The 27,502-nt window shown below is 42.0% G+C and overlaps 3 protein-coding genes across 4 annotated transcripts in view; all 3 read right to left on the reverse strand.

Moving 5' to 3' along the window:
- LOC116694921 (CDGSH iron-sulfur domain-containing protein 3, mitochondrial) overlaps window positions 1-1,205 on the reverse strand; it is a 2,227-nt gene extending 1,022 nt beyond the window's left edge. The window contains 1 exon segment of the mRNA XM_032524841.1: window positions 951-1,205. Within this exon segment, the coding sequence (XP_032380732.1) occupies window positions 951-1,034 (84 nt within the window). The 5' untranslated portion in view covers window positions 1,035-1,205.
- Window positions 1,206-2,189: 984 nt separating this feature from the next.
- Window positions 2,190-5,530, reverse strand: LOC116706004 (CDGSH iron-sulfur domain-containing protein 3, mitochondrial). Its single transcript, XM_032542516.1, has 3 exons — window positions 5,271-5,530; window positions 3,487-3,603; window positions 2,190-2,635 (listed from the first exon to the last, which is right to left on the reverse strand). The coding sequence occupies exons 1-3, from the start codon at window positions 5,349-5,351 to the stop codon at window positions 2,447-2,449; spliced, it is 387 nt and encodes a 128-aa protein (XP_032398407.1). The 5' UTR covers window positions 5,352-5,530; the 3' UTR covers window positions 2,190-2,446.
- A 964-nt stretch (window positions 5,531-6,494) lies between these two features.
- Window positions 6,495-27,497, reverse strand: LOC116705843 (protein AF-17). Of its 2 annotated transcripts, none has more exons than XM_032542290.1 (20): window positions 27,144-27,497; window positions 26,179-26,258; window positions 26,017-26,071; window positions 25,813-25,922; window positions 21,465-21,568; window positions 20,559-20,652; window positions 19,726-19,833; window positions 18,555-18,647; window positions 18,321-18,468; window positions 16,789-17,565; window positions 16,188-16,387; window positions 14,954-15,068; window positions 14,724-14,790; window positions 14,236-14,384; window positions 12,095-12,295; window positions 11,562-11,638; window positions 10,898-11,217; window positions 10,593-10,692; window positions 9,167-9,379; window positions 6,495-9,067 (listed from the first exon to the last, which is right to left on the reverse strand). In XM_032542290.1, exons 1-20 carry the CDS (start codon window positions 27,250-27,252, stop codon window positions 9,032-9,034), a joined length of 3,156 nt encoding a protein of 1,051 aa, XP_032398181.1. In that variant the 5' UTR covers window positions 27,253-27,497; the 3' UTR covers window positions 6,495-9,031. The 2 variants fall into 2 exon arrangements, with proteins under 2 accessions (XP_032398181.1, XP_032398172.1); XM_032542281.1 differs by having other exon boundaries at window positions 10,898-11,268; window positions 27,144-27,496.
- Window positions 27,498-27,502: the final 5 nt, after the last annotated feature.

Consider the following 27,502-nt stretch of genomic DNA (forward strand, 5'->3'; position numbering starts at 1 on the left):
AAAAGGTAAACAGATAAAAGTATTCACATTTAACATTCATTAACTCAGATATATACACACACATTCATCAAAAGTACGCTTCAATGTTTAGAGTTTAATAATATTAGCATTTAAAGCCCTTATGGTACACCTTAACAGGTGTTTTCACTATCTATGTTTATGAGTGTACAAACTGCTTAATTTACATCTCCCTGACTCTCTGGGTCGTGTTGTTACCAGGTAAGATTCAAGTTAAGGTGGGACTACTTAAACACAAACACACAGTGGTTTTTAAAAAAAAATTAATGTAAATATGTTATAGTAGAAAACCAATATACAAGTATAAAACTAAAAAAGGGCATAATATGGGACCTTTAATATGAGTGAGCGTCAATCTGAGGAAAAATCTAATTAACTGGAGGTGGAAACACGTGTGTGGGTGTGCAGGCTCTATTTGAACAAAGACTTGGTCAACCCACTCAAGTCTAATTAGTATTTTTTTTTAACCTCTTTTCATAGTGAAGAGAAGTCGAGCACTGCCGAATATTTGCTGGTCACCAAACTCCATATTCTCAAAAGAGTCAAAGCTGTAGGTTAACTGTTCCCGAGTGTCAAGTCAAAACTAACACGGGTGCTGTCAATCAAGCCCAGACCGTCGCGAGGAAGGCCCAATCAGGCTGTGATTACACACAGCTGTGCAGGGGCTTTGAGCTTATACAGAGGCTGGCACTTCATAGTTTCTCCACACACTGCTACTGAGGTGGCTAAATGTGTTTTAAGTGTAAAGAAAACCGTGAGAAAAATGTTAATGCAGTTGTTCTATCTGAAATATATTGTGATATCAATTAAGTGCAACGTTACCTACAGCAAAATTGCACTCAGTACTGATACAAATAATGGAAAGAATCACACTTCGGTCGAGAGATAGAGATAAACAATAAGGCAGGGGCTAATATAAGGACGTAATTTACCTTGGGAGCTGCCATAGCTGTTGTCCAAAGTTGCCTCAGGGTCAAACTTATCCATTTTTGTTCTACTTTGGACAACATGTTCATGAGTCCTGTGACCGCTATAAACCTTAATGCAACCTCCGCTAACGTTAGCTGTGCTCGCGTGGAATCAGCCAGGAACGAGACAAGTCGCAACGTCACAGAGCAGGAAATAGAAAAAGGTAGTGAAACAGAGGGCTAAAAGGAAACAATTCTCAGATAAATGGTGCAAGATGTAACAGCTGACCGAGGCATGGAAGCATAGACAGTTAAAGGACGCATGGAAGGTGATCTATGAAGGTGATTAGATCCTTTCCTGTAGATGTAGTCACGTGTGAGAAGCTGAGCCAATCAGAAAGCGGAAATCGGTCAGCAGCGCAGATTGAACTCATACATGCATCATTGAAGCTATATGTGTGCGACTATTTTATATTAATGGACGTCCGTTAAATTCAAGCCATTTTTGTTTTTACATTTTATATTGAAAATTAGGCTGGGCGGACGATATTGTATGGTTGACTATTGATGCTTTAACAAAATGTTATTTACACAATGATATTTTTGATAAATATCCTCCAGAAATGATTTAATGACTTAGTGGGTAAAGGTAAATAATAGAACAGCTACAACAGTCAGGTAAGTTCAGAAAAAGGACATCACTTTACTGTCATGCAGCTTGTAAAACCAGGAAAACACAACACTTACCATATTTTATAAATCTCCCAAATCTAAGACGATATCTAATCTCATATTGCAATATTGATACAACATCGATATATTGCCCAGCCCTAATTTAAAGTTACACTTGTGGAAATTTTCAGCTGAAAAATAGGGAATTGATAGGTTGGTTTTTTTGTGTGCATAAAGTAGGCTACTTTAGACGTCTACGTACGTTGCATTTTGTGTTGAGGTCGTAGGAAAGGCTTCTTTCTTGACACTCTGCCATGCAGGTCTTTGTTGTTTATGTCTATGTTGTATTGGTGATGTGTGGGTTCTTCTGAGCACTTCTCACCAGGTAACTGTCTTGATGCTGACATTCTTCGACAACTGTTTAGAGAAAACCATGGCCGTTAGCAAAAGACTGAACAGTTGTCGCAGAAGACATGCCGGTTAGTAGTCTGGAATTATATTTGTTAAAGCCCTAATGAGTAAATCACCTAGGTCTGGACCTAATCAACTGTTGACAAAAGTTACAAAGAATAATCCCAGCGAGCTCCTATACTTTTTTTAAAAATGTTTAATGGGTTATGCTTTTGTATATAATATTGGGTTAAAATCATATACATGTATTTCAAAAACAATATCATTTAAACAGACAACATATCTAAGAGGACAAAATGACTCAGGACGTTACATCTCCGCAGCTACTGTGATATCACTGAGACTAGATAAAGATACTGGGGAGTATTTGTTGTTTTGTTTCATTTCCATTGCAGTGCAGCCCTTTGGCCTCCCAGGGCAGACATCTTGAACGCTCCTCATTTAAAGATGCCTTTCACCGACTTCACTACATCCTGGAAGATGACCTTAAAGTGTGAGCCGTCGCAGTACGGCGCGTCTTTGGTTTGCTTACAGGCACACAGCATGAGCGTCCTGTCCTTGTCAGGGGTGAAGCGTACAGGAGAGATACTCGGAGCTTTGGACCTGTGAGATCCGTCACAGAAAGGCTGGCAGAGAGACAAAAAGGTGTAAGGACACAGACTGTAAAATCAGCTCACATAAACTTTCTTTTTTTTTATACCTAATGCCAGATTGGTGTTCAGTATTTTAAAGTCGGTTACCCATATTCAGGTACTTTTTCAGTTATTCTGATGTTTTCTATCCCCACGCAGGCAACGGCAAATGCATTTGAACTGGGTTTAATTGTATAAACATCAAATGACTCCATAGCAAATTCAGTGACCTCATTTAGGATCCTACACTGGAATTTATTAGATTTGAAGTGCTATAACTTAAAAATAATTCAATAACTTAATAAAAACAAAAAGTACATGATAAATAAAGCAACGGTTAAATTATGTTGGATTAGGTAGTAGTTTGCAAGTACTGAGCAAAAAGTCACAATAGATGTCCTAAATATTTGGTGGAAATTAATTTGTTCTAATTATCTGTGTGAAATTTCTTTGTATTCAATTAGCAGGACAAAAAGGATTTCGATTCACTAAATAAAATAACAATATAAGAAATAATAAATGGCTAGTAAATGAACATGTATATGTTAGGTTTGAATTGTAACCAGCTGTGCCCTCTCCTTCACATTACTGGGGATCTCTTCACACATCCCATCAGCCCAGTTACCGAGTATGACAAAGTACGATGACCTCAGGTATCGGTTTGTGCATGTTCTTTACGGTCAGCACCGGGGAGGAAAATTCAAGTCTGCCCCAGCCCACTGCCTCTCAGAAAGGCCTCTTTCCAACCGGTGGGGATGTCAACAGGACATCGACAGCACTAAATAAGCTGCGACGCGTCGTGCTTTTAGCCCAGGTGCCCCTGAAACGTGAACCCCAACACTCACCTGTTTCATACTGTGTCCGCAAGCACACCAGGCGTAGCGTTTCCCAGCAGACACCTTGACTCTGTAGGGCAGCCGGGCTGCAGGGACAGGCTGCGTGGACTCCAGACGGCACTGAACCTGGAGACACAATGAACCAGCAGGTGACACGCAGCACTGGCTGATAGCTACAGAGAACAGCAGCAAGGTTTGCGGGACGGACAATATCTTTTTTTGTGATTTTCGACAATTTTTTAAACAAAATACAAAACATACAACTCCCAACGTGAACCCCACCCCCTTCAATCATCACCAGTACCCAGACAAAAATCAGGAAAATATGACCCAATAAATACATTATTTACGACCATTCAACAAAATAGTAACAAAATAGACAATAAACCATAATGCACATAAGGATATGTATTGAAGACAACACCATGAGCCCAGCATACACGTCTCTCCCCAGCACAAAGCTTCTTCGGAGCCCTCCAGAGAGCTCAGGTACTTTCCCCATTTTCTAGTGTAGAAATCCAACCTGGCAAACCGTTTCTATGACGCCTCCACCCTAGCCATCTCACAAGCCCACTCCTGGATTGACAGCACCCTTTCATTCTTCCATCCTCTTAAAAGAATCTGTCTGGCTATCATTACACTAGTGTGGAAATAATCTTGAGCTGACTGGAACCTGGGTCCCTGCAGTCAGACATAGGTTATCATGTATCCCGGTCCAAAATTAGCAGACAGATTTTTTTTTAAATATCAGAAAGCACTGCTTACGGGCTCAAGGTTTAAAACAGTTACTTTAGGTTACTTTATTCATACCCCGTTGGTAGATTTCTTTTCTGCAGCAAGAGTATGACACAAAACAACAAACAGTGACACAAGTACTCAAGCTTCCACCATTCAGGACATAAGAGGTTTAGATAAATATAGCCTACATACAGTAGGTGAAATTAAATTAAAACCAAACTAATTAATGCTCTTATCATATGGGGAAGCCTGTAACTGTATGGTTTACAGGGACGCCGGGCAAAGTTGTGGCTCCTCAATCAGCCATTTAACTATCTGGTTTAAAAAGGAGGCGTGACACCAAAATGACAGGACTGACTCAAATATTGATCGTTGGATCAATATGATTAAAATTCGAGAGTTTCCTTTAACAATACAAGTGCTGTTGACCCTTCTGCACAGCTTCACAGTTGGCTTCATAGTTCAATTTTGCATCAATCATGGTTCCAAGGCACTATAGGATTCCACCTTCTCCATGGTCATGGTTAATTGGGATCTAGTTTTCGCGGAGGAGGCTCGGGCTAGTCAAATTTCGCTCATGCAAAAAAATAAATAAAAAGTACAATATTTCTTTCTGAAATGTAGCGGAGTAGAAGTAGAAAGTGGTATCAAAAGAAAAGACTCACGTTAAGTACAAGTACCTCAAATTTGTACTTAAGTACACGGTAAAGTACTTGTGTAAATGTACCTAGGGACGTGCCACGGTATGAGGAGTGCTAATCACAGTGGGAATCCCTGCTCTGTGTGCAGCCGTGTTGACGACACGCAGAGGGCGTGTCACGTAAAATAAAAGTAACTACGCTATTTTTTAGTAGGCTTCTTTAACTGTCTATGCTATTTAAAAAAAAATTTATATATTAAAGTTAGGCTACGCTGCAGGTTTCTTGTCATGACTCAGCAGCACTCTAAAATACTCCGCGACATGTGGGACGCGAAAGTAAAGATATTGGAAAAGTAAAATGACGGATTATAATTAACAACAGACTTTTTAGTGTTAGATAACGATGAAGGCTCACCACCGAAAAGGAGACGGGAGGTCGTCTGAAGCTCGGCGTGCATCCTCTCCGCACTGCGACTAGAAAGCTGCTGGTGTTCATTTCCCCAGGAATTCAAAACTTGGACGAGCTTCCGTAAAAGTTCCAACATGGCTTCTACTCACTCAGCCTCTCCAGGTGGTCGGCCACTTCCTCTTCCTCCTCAGACAGCTAGGGGCTCATTCATCGCGTTTAAAAGGTATCACCCGCTGGAAGAAGGACCAAAACTGCTTCCGTATCAGGCAGACGTTTACGTTCTGCAGACTTACTTCTTTATTCATTTTTATTTTTACATCATATAACAAGGCTTTATAATCACCGAGCATATAATGTATGTAAAGGTATATGCATAAATGCTTGTAACTCATTCTTTGTAAATATATTCGTATCTTTCTGTTTTTAGGTAGTCACAAATCATTAGTGAATGCTTTATAAAGACAAACAAACACACACACCCCCCATTTCCTGCCCGTTGGTAAATATTTCTGCATCAATTTATGGTGTAAATGTTATGTATGTAAAGGAAATTATTCTGCATATTCAAAACCACGTTTTTAATATGCACGTTTTTTTTTTTAGGAATCATGTACCTCTCAACAACTACGTTAGAGAATGAGACGTTGTTAAAGCCAGACGTGGCAAAGTTTCAACCTACATAAATCCCTTTATTCATTTGGATTCATTTATACATTCAAGTACCCAAAGAGTAGTTCCAGTGTTGCATCTATCAGCACACAAAAACCACAAGAACACTGCTGCCTTTCTGGCGTTACAGATGGACACATAATAAACTTCTTAAACTGCTGTTAACATTGAAAATGTGCTTCCAACATTAATAACTGTGTAAGTTATATCTATTTGAGATGACCTGAAACCAAGCTCGGACAAAGCTAGCCATGTCAGTCGGTCGTTTATCAAAAAGTGTGAATTCATTCCCACTTTCCTCTCTCTTCAAGAACAAAAATTAATAACCGGTAAGTCATTCAACACCAGAGAGAAAATTAAAAAACTCAGTAAAATACATTTATTGACAAAAAAAGTTGTCTTAATTCCTCCTTTTTAATTTTACACACAAAAATATCAAAATACTTTACAGGGCTTTTAATCTGAATATTGTCAAATTTGTTTTGCTCAATTCTCTTAAACAAATACACTGTACAATGACAACATGCGTGTCCTTGTCCCGTGTCATTTAATTTTTAATTTTTTCAGGGAACAATGCATTTTAAATTATGCATAGTTTTTACTTGGTATGTAGCAACACATTTGAGACACGTCACTGCATTTCATGCAATTCATATCCCAATAGGTAACTCGCTCTCCATCAAACCTCGTTCAGAGCCAGGTGCTTAAATGTTAAAATACATAAAAGATACACAGTACGACATTCAGAACATGGATTATCTTGGTTACCCAAACTTCAAAAGCTTAAAAGAATGAATGTGTTTTTACACAAACATATTAAAGTATACAACTCGTATTCCAACAAAATTCAAAAAGGTACTAAAAAATGCTTTACAATTGGGCCCAAAGCGCCCCAGTGCAACATAAAAAACAAACCGCTTCAGAAATCCTTCGCACCACTTTTCAGTCCATCGCCACGACCTGGTTGTGTGTCGGGACTTTGCCTTAACTAAAGGACAACTCCTAAGGACATACTTGGTAAATTGCAGACCTCCCACTTGGAGTCATGGCAATGTGTTGGCTCATGTCTCTATCAACATAATCCACATTCTCCTTCTGTCATTGCTACAGTATTTATCACAGACTAGTGAGCTGCTTGAAGTTCCTTTAACGTCTACATTAGCTACTAACAAAATCATCTAGCACTCAAGATATCACATGTATGGGAGCTTGTTTAAGATTGCAAAGAGAAGTCAGGAAAAAAAAAAGGCCTATGACAATATTTTTAAAGAACAATTTTTAAAGAAACTATAATAAAATAATCCCTTACTTTGTGAATAACTGTTAGTAAAACTGAGCCAAACAGGCCTTTTATGAGAAAGTGGAGTGGAAAGAAAGACAAGCTTATTTCTACATTGGCTTAACTCATGAACCGGGCTCAAACAGCCCTGCAGTGAAGGCTAGCAGTAACAACGCTGGCCCTTCACGTCTGATAACAGCTACACTATGCATCACACACCGCTGCGACAGCACTGTAATAATAGTTTACATGGCCGTCCCCAGCCGTCTCCTATGACTCCACTGTGCAGGCTTTACTTGTTTCTCAGTTCTCTGAAGCACAAACAACTAAAGAACATTGCATCTGAACACAAAAAATTACAATAGAAAAATGATTTTGACACTTTAGTCACCACCATATACGGTTACTCACACATTTCAACTTTTGAAATCATTGTCAGCTATCAAAAGTATAAACGGGTTTGGGAAGAGTGCTTTCACTTTACTAATGTAGATAAAAAAACACATTACCAAAGAAAGAGAGAGTGTAAGAGAGTGAGCCTTTGGGCTCATGGTTTTCTCTGTAAATCTAGAATCATTAAGGCATTATCTACCCAGTATTGCTAAAAGAACAACTAGTTGGTGAACATGAAAGGAATATCTATCTATGAAATTAACATAAAAACCTGCCACTTCAGGAGGAGGAGTGCAAAATTCTCACATAAATCAAAAACCTGTCAGTCCCTAGTGGCCTATTAAGTACCGCGCATCCTTTATAAATGTTCTGTGTCAATGGCTAATTTGCTCTGTTAGCTACTAACATGCAAAGTGCTCACTTGTTTAGGAAAAACAATTATTTTCTTACTTACAGTTTCCAAATGTTTGGTTTTGTCTGTTTAATCTCGATAGCAACTGGAAGGATATAAAAGTCTTTAGAAAACTCTCATGGCGATTTGGAATAAAATCTGGCGTAAACGTTCACGTTGGACGCCCTTCTCTAGTGGGCTATTGCGCCATTTTGGACACCTGGATTCTGTGCCATTTGTACATCTACATGAGTTAATACCTAAGAGATAAAATCAAGATTTTTGGTGGGCATTTATATCCAGTGAAGGCTATTGCGGTAATGAGTCAGCACAAAATGTCACCAAAGGAAAATAGGTGGCAGAAAGATCTGAGGTAATAACTAGCTTAATGTTGAAATGCCACTAACCACACATCGGAAATGACAGTATATTGTTTTCTTTACATAATAAGTGCCTGTGAGAGGCTGCAACATATAGAATATCTGGATGAACATTGGGATGAGGGGGAACACAAAGGGAAGACAACAAATCAAGGAAGACAGTTGAGGTTGCAAGAAGTGGCAGACGTCGGATTCTCGCTGACTGAAGGGAAACTCGGATTCAAGCGGAAATCATCAACGGTCAGTGCTTGAGAAGTGCGAGTGGAGATGCTCTGACCCTTTGTGTTCACACTTCGACCCAAAAGCCTACGCAGCACCTGCAGGGATGAGCAGGAACTCTGGCTCTGCCATCATAAGCAGCCCCATTGGTCTAGCTAACAAATTAGTGCAATTTAAGAAGAGACCACTGTATTCATGCTCTCTGAAAGCTGCCTATGCAAAAACCTAGGAAAAGAACCTCTGATATAAAAGAATTTTAAAACCTTCACCTTGACATTTAAGTCCATCCTGTTATACATTCATAAAAGAGGGTGTGAGATAAAGATGACAGAGAAGGAAAGACGTTCAAAGATTATGGGAGTTGACCTCAGTTCTTCAAGGAGGGCTGCGATGCCCCACATCTTCATTTAAACTGCTCCTGTGAAATCAAGAAACGTCACCCGTTCTTGTCTCCGCCCTTCTCTCCTGCCGCCTGAAAGCACAATTACACAATGGTTCTTATATTTCTAAAAAGGGGAAACCTGTACCATATGCAACCATTTTTGGAAAAATCCTGCAGTACTGCTCTCACCCCAGGCTTGTGATGAGCGCTGTCGTGCAGGCCAAAGAGGCTGCCTCCCTGGCTGCCCTGCAGGGGGGAGGCTGTGGCTGAGGACAGCAGGCTGGAGGACTGGGCGATCAGGGGGGAGTTTGGGCTGGAGGTGAGTGCTCCTGTCAGCGTGAGGCGCTGCAGCTCCCTCTGTCTCTGCTGCTGCAGCATCTGGCACACCATCACCTGCTGCTCCTGGAGGGGGGGGGGGGAATAAAGACTCTTAGAAAACCTGTCATCTGGGAAAAGGTTTTGAGTAAGTTGCCATGTTTGCACTGCAAAACAACTTTAAATCCGTATGCTTAAGTAATCCCAGGGTTTCCCCCAGTGTATTGCAAGTCTGGTGGCCCACCGGGACTAAGTTGCCCCCCCACCAGCCCTAAGCCCCTGGCTCAATGTATTTTTTAGACATTTTTTTAATGTTACAGTGGGGCGGCTTGATTGGAAACTTTGACGTAGTCATATTTTCAAATCTCTTAGTCTTATGTAGGGCCCTATGGAATCTTATGGCTTATTTAAATTCTAAATGTCATCAATGGTTCTGTTATCACACAAGGTGTGTGGCTCTACATTGATGCTACATCACATCAGTCTGTGGCTGGCCCCAGACGGGCCCTCATCAAAAATAAAGACACTTGCCACCGGGCTAAACAACATTCACTGGGGGAAACACTGAATCTTCATTACTAAAATTAAAGATTGAGACATACTTTAACTATCCCGCTAGGGGAAATTACATCTTTCCGTCTGTTAGTTGTTACACACAGGCCCAAAATAATAATAATAAATAAAAAGCAACCTTTAAATTGTTTCTTCTCCTCGACATTTAACGTTTGTGAGAGCCCTACAGTAACTGGCCCAAAGCTCTGCTCTGAAAGCAGATGAACAAGTGCATCTTCCCTTGGGTCATCCATGTTGTACCCTTCTCACTCTGCATTTACAAGATGTCCAGAGTATCTGATTTGTTCCAAACTCAGCCGGCATTTTACCAGTTTGCAAGTCAAATAGGATCACTCATGGTGGCTGGGTTCTTGTTGTTGCAAAAGAGCCACACAGTGACTCAATACCCCAGCAGCCAGTTAGTCACAAGCTGCTGCAAATGAGTTCAAATTTTTTGGGAAATAGGCTTATTTGTTTCCCTGTCAAGTGTGAGATGACAAAATCAGTACTACGGTCATGTTTGCATGTTAAATTTGGAGCTAGAGCCAGCACACAGTTAGCTTAGCTTAGCATATTGACGGAAAAAGGGGGGGACCAAACTTCCTATTGCCATTTTGTTTTCCAAAGTAGTATGTAAATTAAATATGGTCGCAGAGAAAATTCTACATAGCCACTGTATCAAAAAGAAAAAAATCTTGGAGATCCTATGAGAAAATGTATAAAAGTGTGAAAAAGTGTGTGTCATTACTGGAGTGAAGTTCTGTGAGGTGAGGAACTGCTGGAGCTGCTGTTGCTGCTGCTGCTGCTCGAGAAGAAGCTGTTTCTGCTGCTCTGACAGGAGAGAAGACCTGAAACACAAGCAACGACACAGGGCCACGTTACACACCAGACTGCGCACCAACACTCCAAACAATTATAGTCTTAGTCCTGGTTCAAGTAGTACCCGTCAGCTGCCTGACATAAGGTCAACGCCCTTTAAGCAAAACAACAATTTATTTCAGAGTGTTTATATCTCTTTATTCAGCTAATTTAAAGACAGAAGTGGGTACGTACGGGCTCACACTCTTGGGAAGCTGAAAGCCCTGTGCCAGTGCCTGGGGGTTTAGCGGTGGAGGCTGGGGGCGCAAAGCGGGGAGTGTGGGATGAGGTGCGTTCTGCACAGGAGACTGGATCACACCGTTCAGACTGCCCAGCACGCCGTTCATGCTCAGCTGAGGACTTCCTGCCAGGGACGACATGAGCCCGCTCACCACGGGCAGAGAGGAGCTGCCAGTCTGACCGAGGGTCCCCAAGCCGTCGGCCAAACCTCGACCCAGGCCGTTCAGCAGGGGCTGGCCGAAGGAGGCGGGGCTTTGCTGAGGAGGAGGAGTACTCTGGAAGGAGAGGGAGGAGCTACTGCGGGACGGACTACCAGAGTGGAGCTCCTGGGACCAAGACATGGAAAATCATTGTAGCGGTTCTGCCCGCAGCTTGCTTCTGATGTGCATTCGGTGCCTTTGCACCTCCATTTACAGTGAAATAAAAACTGGCACAAAAAGCAGTCAATGTAAATGTGCTTAAATGATGGTACCAGGCATCTATTATCATTCACGTCACTGTATTGAGGGTTTAACCCACACATTTCTTGTAAAAAAGCGGTTTAAAATGCAGAAGTCTACTTGTTCGACCCATTTTTGTGTGGTGTGTTCAAGGTAAGAAAGAATCTACAGGATCTCACCTCAGACGAGGTAACAAAGGAGGTGTCATTCAGGAAGCAGCCTTTGGATAGGGGACTCTTATTGGTGCTCAGAGGGTCTAAGGAAAAGAGAGGCACAGACAGGGTGAGAACTACAAAAATAACACTAACACACACTAACCACCATGTTTTTATTATCATTTATTATATCTTTTCTGTGTGCGTGGCCATTGTCTCTACACATGTCTAATTTTGTGCTGCCAGGCCTCAGTTAATGGTAAATCTGCCCAGTTCATTTATGGCACTGAGGGATATTGCTTTACTAAAAAAAAACAGAAGCGAGGCGCTGATTTTCAGCAAAGACAGGCAGTCAGCACCACTTTGAGTTTACAGTTGTTTGTCAGTGGAAAGAAAGGGGTAACAAACAGTACAGTTGATGTGAGACAGTTGTGAGTGAGGAGAGGAAAGACAAATGCAGATGAAAAGTAGATGTGGAGCGTACTACATGACATCATAGTAATAGTGTGTCCTCAGGTTTGGATATGAAAGTGGGCAGAGGAGATGAGGAATCAGACCTTGGATGGATGACAGGAAGTTGATCTGGGCAGACGTGTGCATGGAGCCATGGGCCGAGTGAATGTGTTGAGGGAAAGAGACGGCCAGCTCCGTGTTGAGCAGCTGCAGCCGCTCCTTCTTGGCCGTCAGGCTGAGGATCTGGTCCTGGAGGCGCTGGTTCTCCTGCTGCAGGGAGTGGAGTGACTGGAGCATCTCCACAACTACAAGAGGCAGGGAGGATAGACATGTATTTATGTCCCCACAGCGACTCATTAAATATCCACCTTATACATTGCTACTTTTTTGACCTCTTGGAAAGGCTGAGTAGAAGGAAAAAAACATGTATTCTTTTCCTTTACTTTCCCACAATGCAATGTAATGCTTTGCGATGGCGTAGATGTGAAAATTTCAGTTATGCGATACAACACCTGTCAGTCATGACGCAAATGATTCATTAAGTGTCTGAAATCGTAATTAACTGCTCACTAGAAAATGAATAGTGTTTATTATGTAGGCAATAGTCGGAAGCTGTCCCACCCTAACAGGTGGATAAAGATATCACACCCTATTCTGGGTTAGGGGTGTAATCCCAAAGAATTTGGGAAAAGACCACGAGTGTATTAGGGCTTTAAAGGTTGGCAGCTTCAACACCATACCATTATTACACACCTACAGTTGTTGCTACTGGAGTTTTTAAAAATACAGTTTGAGAAAGTCTTTCATGTTAAACCTGCCCTCAATAAAATATTCCCTAAACAAACACTTATCTATAAAAATAAAAAAAATGATCAAAGATGTACAATTAGACTTCACTCTGGAATAAAGTGCTGACATGAACTGGTGATCCCTGGACTTGCTCTTATATCAAGGGTTATTTTACAGCAGTGCCATGGGGTCTGAACCAGGAATTCAACCCCATCCTCTAAATGCTTTCAAATTGATTTTCTACAGAGCCGTCGGTGCAGCGTGCCCTGCATCGCAGACCGGGAGAACAAACACACTTCTTTCACACTTCTACAGAGTGGAACAGCAGTTGACACTCATTAGACTAAAGTGAACTCTCCTTGGGGCACACAGAAGTATATTGAAGTTGGAGTCTGCAGGGCCTTTACATTTACAGGGGAGGGAGACGCATAAAGAATATACATAGTTAAGAGAAGGATACAAAAGGTAGAGGCAACAATGGTAAGACAGAAAGCCGATGGTAAAAATGGGAGACAGAATAAGAAAACTGAAACAAGTATGAGTCAAAATGAAAAATAGAAAAGAAAGCAATTGTCAGCTGATGATGTCCCCAGAGAAAGAGGCAGCGAGCTACCTGGTTCAGGAGAGAGCACTACAGAAATGAAATGAAGAGAAGGAACATGAGAAACAAAGCTTTTAGAGAGCTGCTTTAAGTACTGTTGCAGCAAGCTATTTCTTGCTCTGCTATTTTCTGTCATCATCTCTAAATAGTACCAGGCCATGCTCTCTCAGAGACAACTACACAGTGAGGGCAGGATCAACAGAATCGTGCAGATTACAAATGGCATTTGCTTTTATCGTGTATTGCAGTGGTTCCCAACCCCTTTGGTAGGGCTGGGTATCGTTCAAAATCTTTCAATACCGGTACCAATATTGTGACTTCGACATTGGTTTCTAAACAATACTTTTTTCAATACCAATTTTATAAAACAAACAGAAAATACAATATTACATGAATAATCTTTTTTGTATTTTTCAGCTCATACTACATGAGCCCCGTCTCTGTGTAATGTCGAGTTTGCCCTGAACAGCCAATCACAAACATTATTAGATCTTAGTAGAAGCACGGTACATCAGGATTGGCTTACTGACGCTGATGAGATTTACTCCTCAGGTATTGAATGACGAGGCATTTTTCGATACTTGATACTTCGGATGCAATTCGGTCGGTGCCTAAAAAGTATTGATTGCACTACCCAGCCCTACTTATAAGACCTCAAATGACCCTTCATCCAAGTTTAGTGTGACCAATAGCTGTGAGCAGTTCAACTCCTCCTCAGACGGTTTCATTTAAAGGCTTTTTAGAGACCTTAGGAGGTGAAAGTTAAAAGAAAATCCTCTTGTGACCCTCAGTTTTTTTTTTTTTTAACTGTGTGGGAACCACTGGCGTATGTCTTTTCAGTCCAGGATGACTCACTGTTGACTCCCATTTCTCCGTTGCCATGTTTCTCCAGCAGCAGCTCAATGTGCGAGCTGGCTGCAGGGACGTTCTCAGGACGGACTCGGACTCCTGCACCCAACCCGTCCCTCTGGTCAAATAGAAGAGGAAGACAGCTCATAGGAGACCTGGGGGGTGGAGGAGGAGAAAAACAAAAAGGAGTCAGAGGGAAATAAGAAGTCATCTGGATTGCTCCTAGGAAGTTTTGTGCTGGGGAGAGACGTGTTTGATGGTGGTGTTATTTATGTTTAGTTCCTGGTTTTATTGTCTGTTTTGTTATTATTCTGTTGAATTGTCCTGAATATTGTAGTTACTGTGTCATCTTTCCTTGATTTTTGTCTGGGTGGGTGGTGATGACGAAGTGGATATGTTCATGTTGAGAATTTAATGTTTGTATGTTGTTTAAAACATTTTGTTTTTTAAATCACAACAACAACAAAAATCAATAAAGATGAAATGAGACATACTGTGAAGAAAGACTCTCTCTCGGTGAGTTCCCCTGACACGGGAAGCGACAGTCATCCAGGTCGGACTCTGAGAACGGGGACAGAGAGTCGTGAACTTTACTTGTCCGTCTTGTGGTAAAATATAAACAGATTGAAGCAATATGTATTCAAAGAGGCTTTCTTAGCTAGCTTCAGTTTCTCAACACATGGAAATAACGGCTATTGATGTTTGAACTCTGTGTGGCTCTCACCTGGCAGTGAGGTCTGGCCTTGGGTGAGTAGTGGCGGCAGTGGCGGGGCTGTGGAGAGAGCACTGGCGAACGGCGTGGAGGTCAGGCTGTAGGAGGTGCTGGAACCATGATGGACCTACGAGACAGTCAACGTCAACATCTGGCTGACAAAGAAACCTGAAAAGGATGTTAGCTAGGAAATGCCTTCTCTTACTGTACGACTGAGACACTTGTCTACTGCTGAAATAAGTAAAGGTCAAATATGTACAAAAAGGTGCATGAAAGAGTTCATTTCAAAACAGAATGCGAGAGATTTCAAATATGCTCAAAAAAATGCTGGCTTGAAACGTGAATAAATATTAATATTATTTAAATGAGCATTTTTGCTTCATAAAATACTCAATTATCAGAATTGTTGTTCAATTGTTGTTTTAGCTCTACATGTAATCATGCAGGGCTGCATCTAGGGCTGGGCGTTATGGAGAAAATCAAATATCACAATATTTTTGACCAAATACCTCAATATTGATACCACATTATTCTAGTGTTGACTATCGGTGCTTTCACAAAATATTTACACAATGACATTTTTGACAAATACAAATCAGTGGATATAATGTGGATATAAAGACTAAGTGGGTGAAGGCAAATAATAGAACAGTTACACCAGTCTGGTAAGTTCAGAAAATGACATCACTTTACTGTAATTTAGCCTTTAAAACCAGGAAAAGCTACCCAGGCACCCATTATTTCCACTACAGATTAATCTGCTAAATATTCATCAATTAAATCGTTTTGCCTACAGAAATGAATTCATAAGAATCAAATAACAAATGAAGAAAGTCAGAAAACTGACAAAAGCGCCGTAGGAGATGTCTACATATTGCTTTATTAATCCGACTCACAGCCCAAACCCTGAAGATGATTGGTTTACTGGCACAGATAACGTACAAAAGCAGTAAATCCTCATAACAGATAAGCTGGAAGCTGAAAATGTTTGGCATCTATGCTTGCAAAATAAGACAGGAATATTACTGTAAGAATAGTTGCTGATTAGTTTCTTGTCAATCAACTAATTAATTAATTGACTAATGGATTCAGCTCTATAATCATGTAATGTTAGTTAAAATACTAAAGTAGTCCCAGACACCGGGATGAATAACAACAGACCTGGCCGCTAAGCAGCGGCACTGCTAAGAGTACAGAGCATCTCACCCTGAGAGGCTTCACGCTGGCTGAGCTCTCTCTGACATACCTGCGTGTTGGAGACAGCGTTGGCTGGCGGAAGGGAGAGTGAGGAGACGTGGGATGTTAGGAGTCCTGAGGAGAGAGGGGTGCTACACATTCCCCCTCCCAGCGACAGGGAGGTGCTACACAACCCTCCACGCAGGGAGAGAGGGGTGCTGCAGATACCCCCGCCCAGTGTAAGAGGGTCCTTGAGACTGGAGTAAATACCTGAGGGGTTGCAAAGATAAAGTTAGGTAAAAAAAAAATGTCATTACTATTTTCATCTCAGAAGTTGTAAGACCCCAAAAGACAACAACACATAGCAGGCGAGTTCACAAGAGAATCTGTAAGTAGGGCAGGAAATCTAGCACTCAGAGACGTGCAGCACACACACAAACCACTATCTAGAACAGCAGTCTGAATTTTCAAACCCCGTGTATGAAAAACAGTGCCAAGAGCATAAGTATCTAATGGCTTATTATAATTCACTTGGAGGGTCTTGTATAAAGATAATGTGTAATGGAAACTTACAAATCAAGCCCCCCCCCACACACACACACACACACACACACAGGAAGCTAGAGGGCTACCACACACACCCACCCACTCACTCACTGACTGAGACTCACCACCGCTGAGCAGAGAGTTACCACGGCTTGTGGAAAAACTGCCGGCGGAGGACAAGAAAGAAGAGGAAGAAGAAGATATAGCGGTGGAAGGCAGCGTGGATGGGAAGGCGGGATGGATGGAGGCTGGGCTCGGGTTGAGTGAGGAGGTTAAGGCTGGGGGAGGCGGCGCTGCGTGGTGATGGTGGTGGTGATGCTCCTCCTCCCTCCTATCTCGGTTCTTGCTGCCTCGCGGCCGCCCTGGCCCATGGCTGCTCTTCTTGTTGCCGCGGTGTCTCCTCTCTCGGGGCAGCGGCGGAGGCGTGGCTTTGTCCTCCGGGGCCGCCTCCTCCAGGATTGGCGGCGTGCTCAGTTGAGACGGCTTGCAGAGAGACTTGGAAGGCTTGTAGTCCCCAGAGGAGGAGATCTTCCGGATCTTGGTGCTGCTGCCCAGCCCCGACGAAGAGGTGATGCGCATGATGGAACCAAAGGTGGAAATAGTGACCTTGTTCTCAAAGGGGCTGGAGTTGCCTTCGGACCTGTCGTGCCCCTGTGAGCCTGCCAGTGGGCCGTCAGCAGGAGTCAAAGCTGGTGGCTTGTGGTATTTACTGTCCTCCTCCTCTTCCTCCTCATCTTTATCCTCCTCCTTTTCATCATCTTCCTCCTCCTGGACGGCTGGCCTCCTGTGACGCTCCTTTCGCTCCTCGCCACTGTGCTCGTCACCCCCTTGATCGTGGTCACGCTCCAGGCGGGAGGATGATGAGAACTGATGGAAATCCTGAGTGGAAGTCAGGGAGCCACCTCCAAGAGAATCACAAAGTCTTAGTTAGGGATGTCCTAATGGGATCGCAGCTGATACGGGCATTTTTAAACTGATCAGGAATCGGCATTTGCTCCAGTCACCTTACTCTGCCCATTTACGTTAGTAAATCCCGCACCATTGATTGTTTATGTGAGTTTTACAAAAATGTTAAATGTATTTAGCTAAAGACATCTTTTAGTTACTCTGTTCACAGAGTTATTTTGATACAAAAAATAAATAAACTCACTCTATAGTTTTCATCAGGGGTGTGAAAAAAAAGTTTGCGATTTAACTTGACTCAAAATCAATTCAGAGAATTCCAAAAATTGATTCACATTAAAAAAAAAAAAATATGTCTACTGCATTGTATGTCTACTACAATCACATGCTAGATAGATACTTTATTGTATTGTATTTATTGCAATGTTGCTGCAACAGCATGTGAAAAAAACAAACAAAGTTTGCTTGGCCAAAAAGAACGTTAATTCCATTAATAACGCGTTTAACTGATAGCACTAATATACATACATACATACATACATACATACATACATACGTACATACATGGGAAAAGTAACTAAATTTACATATTGTGAATTGTTTTTTGAATCGAGAATCATTTCTGAATCAAAAATCAATGTTGAATCCAATCGTGAGCCTAAAAATCGGAATTGAATCAAATTGTGACATTTTCTGAATAATACACTCCTAGTTTTCACTCTGCCTCCTGTTTGCTTCCTCACATGGTGCCTACCTGTGTTGAACGGACTGGAAGAACAGGAGGAGGAGGAGCAGCTCTTGCCAGTGCTTCCCGTCTTCTTGCTACGATGACCATGACTGTGTGAGCTCAGCTTCTTGGACTTTCCCTCACTGTCTTTGCTGCTGTGGTGACTTGAGGAGATCTGTACCAAAACACGCAGGTCATGACATGATTAGTTCAACTACTTGTCAAAGTGTCCATCATGAGTCATCCTGGTGTTTTCCATACCTTATCTACTATACTGCTGGGCGTCACTGAAGAGCCCAGGCTGTCAGAGGACTTCTTGTGGCGCTCCTTTTGCCGAATCTTGTCCTTATGACTCTGAACAGACAGAAATACACGGGGCTCATGTATGTTAGGAGTCAAACCAGACCCTGCAAGGCATACACAAAGCACTCAAACTGTACACGCAACACAAAGAAGCAGGCATTCACACACAATTACTACAGTTCAATTTGTTTTAGACTAGTGCCAATATGATGCCATTTTGACTTGCCAAAGTTCTCAAATGTTAAGGCCCAAAGGCAATGAAAGCGTTTGATATGTGCTTTGACGCCTGTCTACTCCGACGTGTAACCGACTTTTTTTTTTTTTTTCTGCAGTTGCACTAAATGTTTGGAAAAAGTTACTGTAATAGTTACTATGTAATGATGTGTGATGTGATCTGAATCAAAATGCATATTAATTCATGTTTATATCCAACTGTCTTATTGTTTTTTTTTCTTCTTTTTTTTACAGTGACCAAGAGCAGAGGATGTTAATGATCGTGTGAATCATGCTCATAACTCATTGCACCGACCCCATTGCAAAATGTCACGGCAGCTGAGTGTGTGAAAGTTTTTTTTAAAAGCCCAACAGGCTAATAATAAATGTAGGTAGAGGATGAAGAACAAGCACTATTTTTCTTTTTCATGTTTTTAGTGACCTGCGCTGTCACTGCAAAAAATAAAAATGAAATAAATAACAACCATCTGTTTCGTGATGAAAAGTGACTGCAGGGTTGACAAGAGGTTTTACAGCCCTGTCCGTCAAGGGAGAAAGTCTAAAGGCCCCACTGACAGGGGTATCTGTAACATACAAACCCTTTGCCTAAATAGCAACCTTTACTAAAAAACGGCTGGTTCTGTAAGGCTGGCGCTTCAAATCTGATGCCTGCACGCGCCATTGAAACATCAATTGAGGCGCATCAATTGAAGCCTGTCAATTATCGCTTTCAATGTGTTTGTTTTTGAATCTTGTTTTCACGCAAGCAGACAGACAAAACTTTACCTCAGTAAAATTGTTGAAAGTTGGTGATTTTTTTTAAGCTTTCTGATCAAGAAATACGTAAACATGACTACAAATCTGACCAGATATCTAATGTCAGCCTTTGGTACGTAACACGTCACCTAGCCCTTACCTTCCTCGGTCTGTGGTGATGATGTTTGTCTTGCAGTGGAGAGCTTGAGCGCCCTCTGGCATGACTGAAGGAGCTACTTGTATTTTCACTGGACCGCAACTTCTTCTGCTGTAAAAACCAAAGAAATAAATTGAGCATCGTCTCAAGACCAAATAAAAACTTAAAAGCTGTGGGGCATTTTATATGCAAAAAAATGCTTAAAGGTGCAAACAAAGCCATAACCAAAGCTCATTTTCATGATTTAGATAGGCAGAAGCATTTGAGCTTATTGTATTGGTGCTTGATTAAGACAGCCCTTTGCGACCATTGACTGCTGTTTCCCTAACCAACAACCGAGCCAAACAGAGCTTTGTAGGTGGGACTAAGAACGGGGCTGTCGTCTTCCTGTGCCAGAGCCACAAAAATGTCATTGAGCATTGGATGAAATCCATGCAAGTATATAGCCTATTTTGTGTAAAATTAAAGAAACAACTTCGATTGACACAACAAACTTGGGCCCTAGCAACAATTACCGTAGCTTCTGTAACAAATGAAAATGACACTGACAGAACAGAAACATCAGTCACAAGACTGAGCCAGACTGAATAAAGTGAAAACAAGGGGCCAACTCAGTTTGATTATGAGACTACTGATATTCAAAAGGTACAAACACTTTATACTTTTGAATAGGCGGTAATAAAAAGATTAGCCGTTATGCTTACTGGTAATTGGGTTAACACTTTACAGTGTATTTAAGGGAGGATTCTGGGTTAATTCATTCATCAACACTTTCATTTTGCGATGCTTTGTGCAAGGATAGCGGTTTGCAGCCTCGAGACTGTCGTCCATCTTACCATTTTGTTGTAGTGGTGCTTGCAGTAGCCACAATATTTTACGTTGTCAGCTTCAGGGCCTTCCTCCTCGCACAGCAGACCTGCCATCTGAGCACTTAACACAGGGTGTCACAGGGTCAGTTGGGAAACAGAAGAGCACGCACACACACACACACACACACACACACACACACACAAACACCACACACACACACACACACACACACACACACACAACACACACACACACACACACACACACACACCACACACACCACACACGATGACAATGACACCTGATGAGAATCAGTTGCAGCATCACAAATTAGTGTGCAGACACCGTGAAACATATATAGTTATGGGAAACGCATATCAGCACATTTGAGGCAAATTGTTGACTGCAACAGGCCATTTTTTCTGCTGACTGGCAGCTGTTTCACAACTAATTGCATCAGTCAACAAGTAAAATCAATCGATGTATGTCTAACATCAGATTACAACTTGAGCCTTGTTCCAAAAAAAAATGCACATCTGATTACGGCCCACTGTCTGCTGGAGTATTTTGTAGTAATGATTTTAAATACAGATCATTAGTCAATGTACGTTCATAAGTAATGTTATTGATAACTATCCATTTTTGAAAGCATTCCTGCAAGATCTTCTTTGCAACAATCAAGACCTTAATTATACACACACACACACACACACACACAACACACACACACACACACACACACACACACACACACACACCACACACACACACACACACACACACACACACACACACACACACACACCACACACACACAACACACACACACACACACACACACACACACCACACACACACACACACACAACACACACACACACACACACCACACTCACACACACAACTACACACACACACACACACACACTCACCAGGTGACATGGAAAGCTTGTCTGCAGCCCTGTCTGTTGCAGGTCATACAGGCTCCGCAGGCAGCCTTGCTCTCCCTCCCGTGGTCCTCACAGATATAACAGGTCTGGTGAAGCAGCAGAGATGGAGAACAGAGACATATCAGTTATTAGTGTTATTAACAAGCGCTTCATTGCCCATTGCTCCCTTGCTGTTGTCAAAACATATGCTGATTCATGTCAAAACATATGCTGATTCATGTGAGTAACGTCTTGAAGCACTAATGTTACCAGAGCAGACTCGTACGTTTATGTTATTTGGCTAATACAGTGAAGTGCCCCATTGTGAATGCAGTGCAGGAAAGTTAAAGGCTCTGTGATTTAAGTGCAGACGCAGCTACACTGTAAAAGATTAGGACGTTTTGCATGTCAAGACAACAGATGGGGTTTTCAAACAGAACGCTGTTGGCTCCGCGCTTGCTGCTTCCTACAGCAAAACTGTTGACCAGATGTTTGGAAATGTTGCTGACAATGAGGAGCTTGTGTTGTTTCAAAAGACAGCTTTTACTTTGAAATGTTTTTTGTTTTTTTTAAATCATAATGCTATTTAAATCTAAAATGCATTTCCCTTTCTTGTCACCAACATTCTTTATCCTTTTTATAGAAAAGGTGTAGAATGGTTTTGTAGGTGTAGAATGATATACTGCGGGGCACTTCATTGAAATCCATCACGTGCAGCCAAGATTCTGGAAATAATTGATTTTTAGAGCTCAAGGCTGTAATCCTTGCATCCTGCGGGACAGCAGCATCGGTCTCAACTGATATGTTAATGTGCACACGTGTCCACAGAATACATGTAAGCAATAGCATTCACATCTGCGCGCACGCAAACACACAGACAAACACATGCATGCATGCGCACACAGAGCTTTTGTACTTCTTGCTCAGCTTTTCCCCAGTGAGCGGGGCTGAGTGGTGGGGGGGCAGAAGAGGCCTAGCAACAGGTGCGGGACAAAGGAACAGCAGGCTCTTTACCTTTTTGCTTCAGCCCTCTCTGTTTTGCCTTTCCTCTGTCTTTCTCCACTCCTCACATCCTACTCTGCTCTCCGTTACCTTCAGAGGATGTCGCCTATGTAATAAAAGGCTGGAGACATAGCTACACCAAGTGTGTAAATAGAAGAGTGGCTTCTCAAGTTTTCACTGTCCATTGTAACGTCTGTCTAGGAATGCAGGCAGCAAAATCTGAATGAATGGCTCTGACGGGGGAAAGCTGCATGCAATTTACTGTAGCTGACACAGTAATATGAAACCAGGCACTCAAACACTCACGTGTACATTTATATGCAGGCGCGCGCACACAACACACACACACAGACACAGACACGCACACAGACACACACACTTCTAATAAGTTCATGCGTCAAATTTTGGTTTCTCTGTAATGTGCATTGCTTTAAAAAGGCCTGCTCTGGTGCATGCTCCTAACCACACAGACACAAAGGTAAATGGATAAAGTTACAAGACAGCAGATGTATGATAAAGTTATAATAGCCTGAAAACAAGCTGGTGGTTTGTTTTAAAAAGGGGAAAAAACTAAAGACAGACTAATTCAGAAGTAATGTATGTAAAAGCACAACTGTATACTTGATGGATATGTTCAGTCTGTTTTCCACAGGTGGTCTTACTCTGCATGTTATCTACTATCTCTGTATTGTGTCAGCGTGTAACTGTTTCACATGTCAACATGTCAATAACCAGTGTTTATTTATTATACACGGGCATGACATGAAGAACAGACAGAAGAAACTTCCCTGTTGGATATTATCAATTCATGACGCTTTACAGTACCAAACTAATGAGTCTTGTTTTTCTCTTTTTTATTTTAGTAAAAGAAAGCCCATAGTTATGTCTGATCAACAGACGCTGTAACTGAAGAATCTGCTACAAGTGACTATTGGGCATTTTACATATGTAATTAACTTTAAACAATTTGCTTCAGCACAATTTTGTACACTGCAATGTGCATTTTGGGATGAACACATGTATTTTTTGTTGTTGTTCCCTCGACTCGCCTCATCTATTTCTACGTAAACTGGAAATCTCCCACGAATTCCCAGAATGACTTTTACCAACCTCCAGAGAGCAGGCGACACACTCAGCTCTGGGTTTGTACGGTAGGTGTAGGCGGAGAGAGCGATGGCAATGTGGGGCAAAATGTGTTTTTTTTTCCATTATGGGAAAAACAAGAGTTTCCCAGGTGTCTTAAGATTGAGTTGAGAATCATTGTTTGCTGAAGCTACGGTTGTTGGTGGAGAAATTGCTATGGTTTCTTTGATGATTTCTCTGTGGGACTGTTGACACTAACGTGGTGTGTTTTCTAAAACAAAGGCTCTGCTCTATTTTTTGAGGGACTGACACCAAAACTGATGTAGTGGAGAATTTACAGGTTTATTGTAATGACTTTGGAGTTAGTTGTGTGAGACCAATGGAGCTGGGCACCTCAGTTTGAATATGAGTGTTAATATAATATTTATAATATGTTTTCCAATACCTTACTTTTGCCCTACAAACTAGAAAGGCCGTCGGAGAGCACAGACCTCTCCCAAGGCATGCCCTATCTCACAATGTTAATGCAGTGCGATTTTTCGCAGTCTGAAACAAATTTTTCCCAGTCTGAAACAAATTTTTCCAATTATTCCGACACCACATGAGTCCAGCACAAATGCCCTATCTCGCAATGTTAATCAAAGTGAACAGTAATTCGTGTATCTGCCCTATGATTTGGATCCACTCCAAAATGTAATGGGTTCTTCCTTGGCCTCTGCTATACATTTTCGACCATTTCATGGAAATCAGGCCAGTAGATTGTCCGCAATCCTGCTGACAGACAGACAAACAAACAAACGGACAAACCGAACCGACAACATAACCCTGTTGTCGGGGAGTAATAAGATACAGAATTATAATGCAGACGATTTCCAAGTTGTCTTGTATAAATAACTGTACAAGAACATTGCTTAAATAAAATAAAGGGAGAACGGGTACAGCAACTATTTATGAATCTGACCAATTTTTTGGTGCAATTCTTGATATGTGACACTTTTCTGATATCATTTGGTTGGAAAGTATAGATGGTTGATACTGAGGTGCCTTATCATCTCCCTGATAAAGGTTGTTTTTATGTGCGTCTCAGCCACTCAAGAGTAGTAGTCATGTCAATACCATTCCCCTACAGAAATGCTGAAAATAAACATACTTTGTATTCTTAATTTAGGTTTAGAGACAGAGGACAGCACAGAGATCAAGTCCCGTAGACTAGTTGTTGCCAACCTTTTGGTTCGAGGTACCCCAACAGCTGTCAGATAAACTCACGTAGCCCTTTGATGTTTCCCGATGTATGTTCCAAATGTATTACACTACTTGTTATATAAAAGCTGATGTTGTTCATTTTCTTATACAACTGAACTAGGGCTGAACGATTAATCATTTTCCAATCAAAATCTTGATTTCAAAGAATTCGATTAGCTAATTGGGAAGACCGCAAGACATTGAATGTGCAATATTTAGCTGAATGTTTGGTGTAACATTTGGTTTAACATTTTTTTATTTTTATTTTTATTATGATATTTTTCCGTTGTTTTACAAGTTATAATGCTGCTTATTTAAAGTAAAATGCTGAATGTTATATGTCACAAATTATTAACAGAAATTTCCTATTATCAGTTGATTTTGTATAACTTTATTTAACATGACGGTAGAAGGGGGAATATGTAGATGCTGCTGTTGAACTGAGGCATATCAGATATTTCAGTTTACAGGAAAGTACTGATATGGTTTTATTGGAACTTTAGCTTTGGTAAACCAGTTTTGGTTCTGTGTTTGACTGTTCAATGTTCCACGCTTACTTAAAGAAAAACACTTACTGCTGGAAACTCATATCCATGTTCTTATTCTTGCATAAGAATATAGAGCAGTTTTGATGGTGTCTCATATTATAATGCTCCATTACATGTTTTTTTTTCTGTTACACAGTGATTATTAAACTTAAGCTAAACTTAAAAAAAAGAAAGAATCGCAAATCAAATCGTAATCGCAATCTCTGGCAGAAAATTTGCAATTCGATTTTTTCCTTTTATGGTTCAGCCCCAAACTGGACTGTCCATATTAAGATTGGTTTGGGCGCCCCCTTAACTTACCAGGTAGCTGGTACGGGGGCACCGTTAGGGCCGATTCCTTACTGCACCAAGGTTTGAGTCGATCTTACCCCCTGGCTGGGAATCACTGCTGTAGACTAACAGTTGTTCACGTCACAATGGTTTACAGGTTTCTTTCTGTCAACAGTGTGTGTGTGTGTGTGTGTGTGTGTCAGTACCTTGATGTATCTCTCATGTGGGACGTACTGCAGGATGATCGGCTCCATGGTGAGGACGTTGGCGAACTGCACCTCAGGGATGTAGAGCGCACACACAACGTGGGCCCAGCCTGACGGAGAGAAGATCAATGACATGATAAGGTTCCGTGTAACTCAGGAAAACAGCAGGAGAGAGAGATGGACAGAGGCCAGGGTGAGATTTACCTCCACTGTCAGTCCTTTTGAGGGCACCATCTTTGTGTGGACATAGCTCACACCTCTGGGGAAGGACAGCAAAGAGAAGAGCTTGTTGTGAGTGTGGCATTCATCATACACGGGTAAAGCAGGACCGGATGGATGTGTCATGTTGTGTGTTGTAATACTCACCACGCGTGCCGCCCTCTCCTGGGATTCACACTTCCGACAGAACCATGGACCGGTAGGAACCTGGACAATGCCATAACATGCTGGGACACAGACACACAGACAGACACACACACACACACACACACACACACACACACACAATACTATTTTTGAAACATGGTCGTCAGCATTTTCCAGCACAATAATGTTAAGTGCTGCTGTCATCTTGGTCAGATAATATTTTAAAAAAGGAAGCCATTTTCAATCCACTTGGAACTTCAACTTAAGACTGAATATGCATTAAATTGACCCATTGAAGACAACTTTCAACTCGACCTGCTGTGCAAGCTTCTAACTAATCTTTCTTTGTTACATGTTATATCACTTTCGCTGACTTTAGGGGAAAAAGTCATCTCTACTTCAAAAAAATTAACCTGCAGATGAGGGCAGAGTGAAGTCAGCCAGGCATAAATCTACCACAGCCTCCAAGAGTTGGTCCAACAATCAGTCGCAGGGCTGATTTCCGCTCAGAAATAGGATTCTGGGAGTTAACTGCTACTCTTATCATAATAAAGCAACAAAGCAAGTGGACACAAGGTAACATTGTGTCGAAACCGGCGGGCCTCGCCGGGGTTGTTTTGTCGCAAAAACACGCCTCTTGCAGTATATCGTGACTCCAACCGGGCCAGACAACCAAACGCGTGCGCGCGCGAGCACACACACACACAAACGGACCTAAAGTGGCATCAAGGCGCCATCCAGGCTCAGTGTCACTTTGCATGGCCCTGTGTTTAATCATGTGTTCTGAGAGGAAACAACAAACAGCACGCCTACCTACCCCTCCCACACACTCTCAAACACGCACGTAGACAGCGACAGACCTACCTAGAAATCTACCGACCTACCAGCACCTCTGGCCGCCTCCAGCCGCTGGCTCAGCCGCCACAGCTGCCCGGTAATTACACGCTAACGGCGGCTAACGTTACCTTGGTGGACGGCGACGCTGCAGCCGTGTCCATCACAGTAAACCAGAGGGTTCTCAGCCCAGCCTCGCTCGTCTGAACACACGCAGCAACCTCCAACCATTTCCCGCATGCTGCTCCCATACGAAGAAATGTATTTCCCGTCCCCGGCAACGGCTCAGACCTCGCCCAGGCCTGTCAAGTGGTCGTACCGCACTTAAACGCCGCACCGGGCATAGTCGTGGGCCGCTTTCGTCGCGCACTTTCAGCGCTGCGGAGAGACGAAATCTCGACGTGGGGTTTGTGGTGCTGCTGCTACGTTTTTTTCCGTGATGTCCTCCCCGTCCCCATAGAACCGATGCAGTGCGCATGCGCAGACCTGT

This window comes from Etheostoma spectabile, chromosome 2 (assembly GCF_008692095.1).
Source record: "Etheostoma spectabile isolate EspeVRDwgs_2016 chromosome 2, UIUC_Espe_1.0, whole genome shotgun sequence".
Classification (NCBI taxonomy): Eukaryota; Metazoa; Chordata; class Actinopteri; order Perciformes; family Percidae; genus Etheostoma; species Etheostoma spectabile.

Coding starts and splice junctions, on each gene's coding strand:
- LOC116706004 (XM_032542516.1), bottom strand. CDS start 5,351: ATGAACACCAGCAGCTTTCTAGTCGCAGTGCGGAGAGGATGCACGCCG. Junction 3,604..5,270: donor CTCCCGTCTCCTTTTCGGTG/GTGAGCCTTCAT, acceptor TTGTGTCTCCAG/GTTCAGTGCCGTCTGGAGTC. Junction 2,636..3,486: donor GCGGACACAGTATGAAACAG/GTGAGTGTTGGG, acceptor TCTCTCTGCCAG/CCTTTCTGTGACGGATCTCA.
- LOC116705843 (XM_032542281.1), bottom strand. CDS start 27,252: ATGCGGGAAATGGTTGGAGGTTGCTGCGTGTGTTCAGACGAGCGAGGC. Junction 15,069..16,187: donor ACGCTGTCTCCAACACGCAG/GTATGTCAGAGA, acceptor ACTGTCTCGTAG/GTCCATCATGGTTCCAGCAC. Junction 14,791..14,953: donor AGGCCAGACCTCACTGCCAG/GTGAGAGCCACA, acceptor CCCCGTTCTCAG/AGTCCGACCTGGATGACTGT.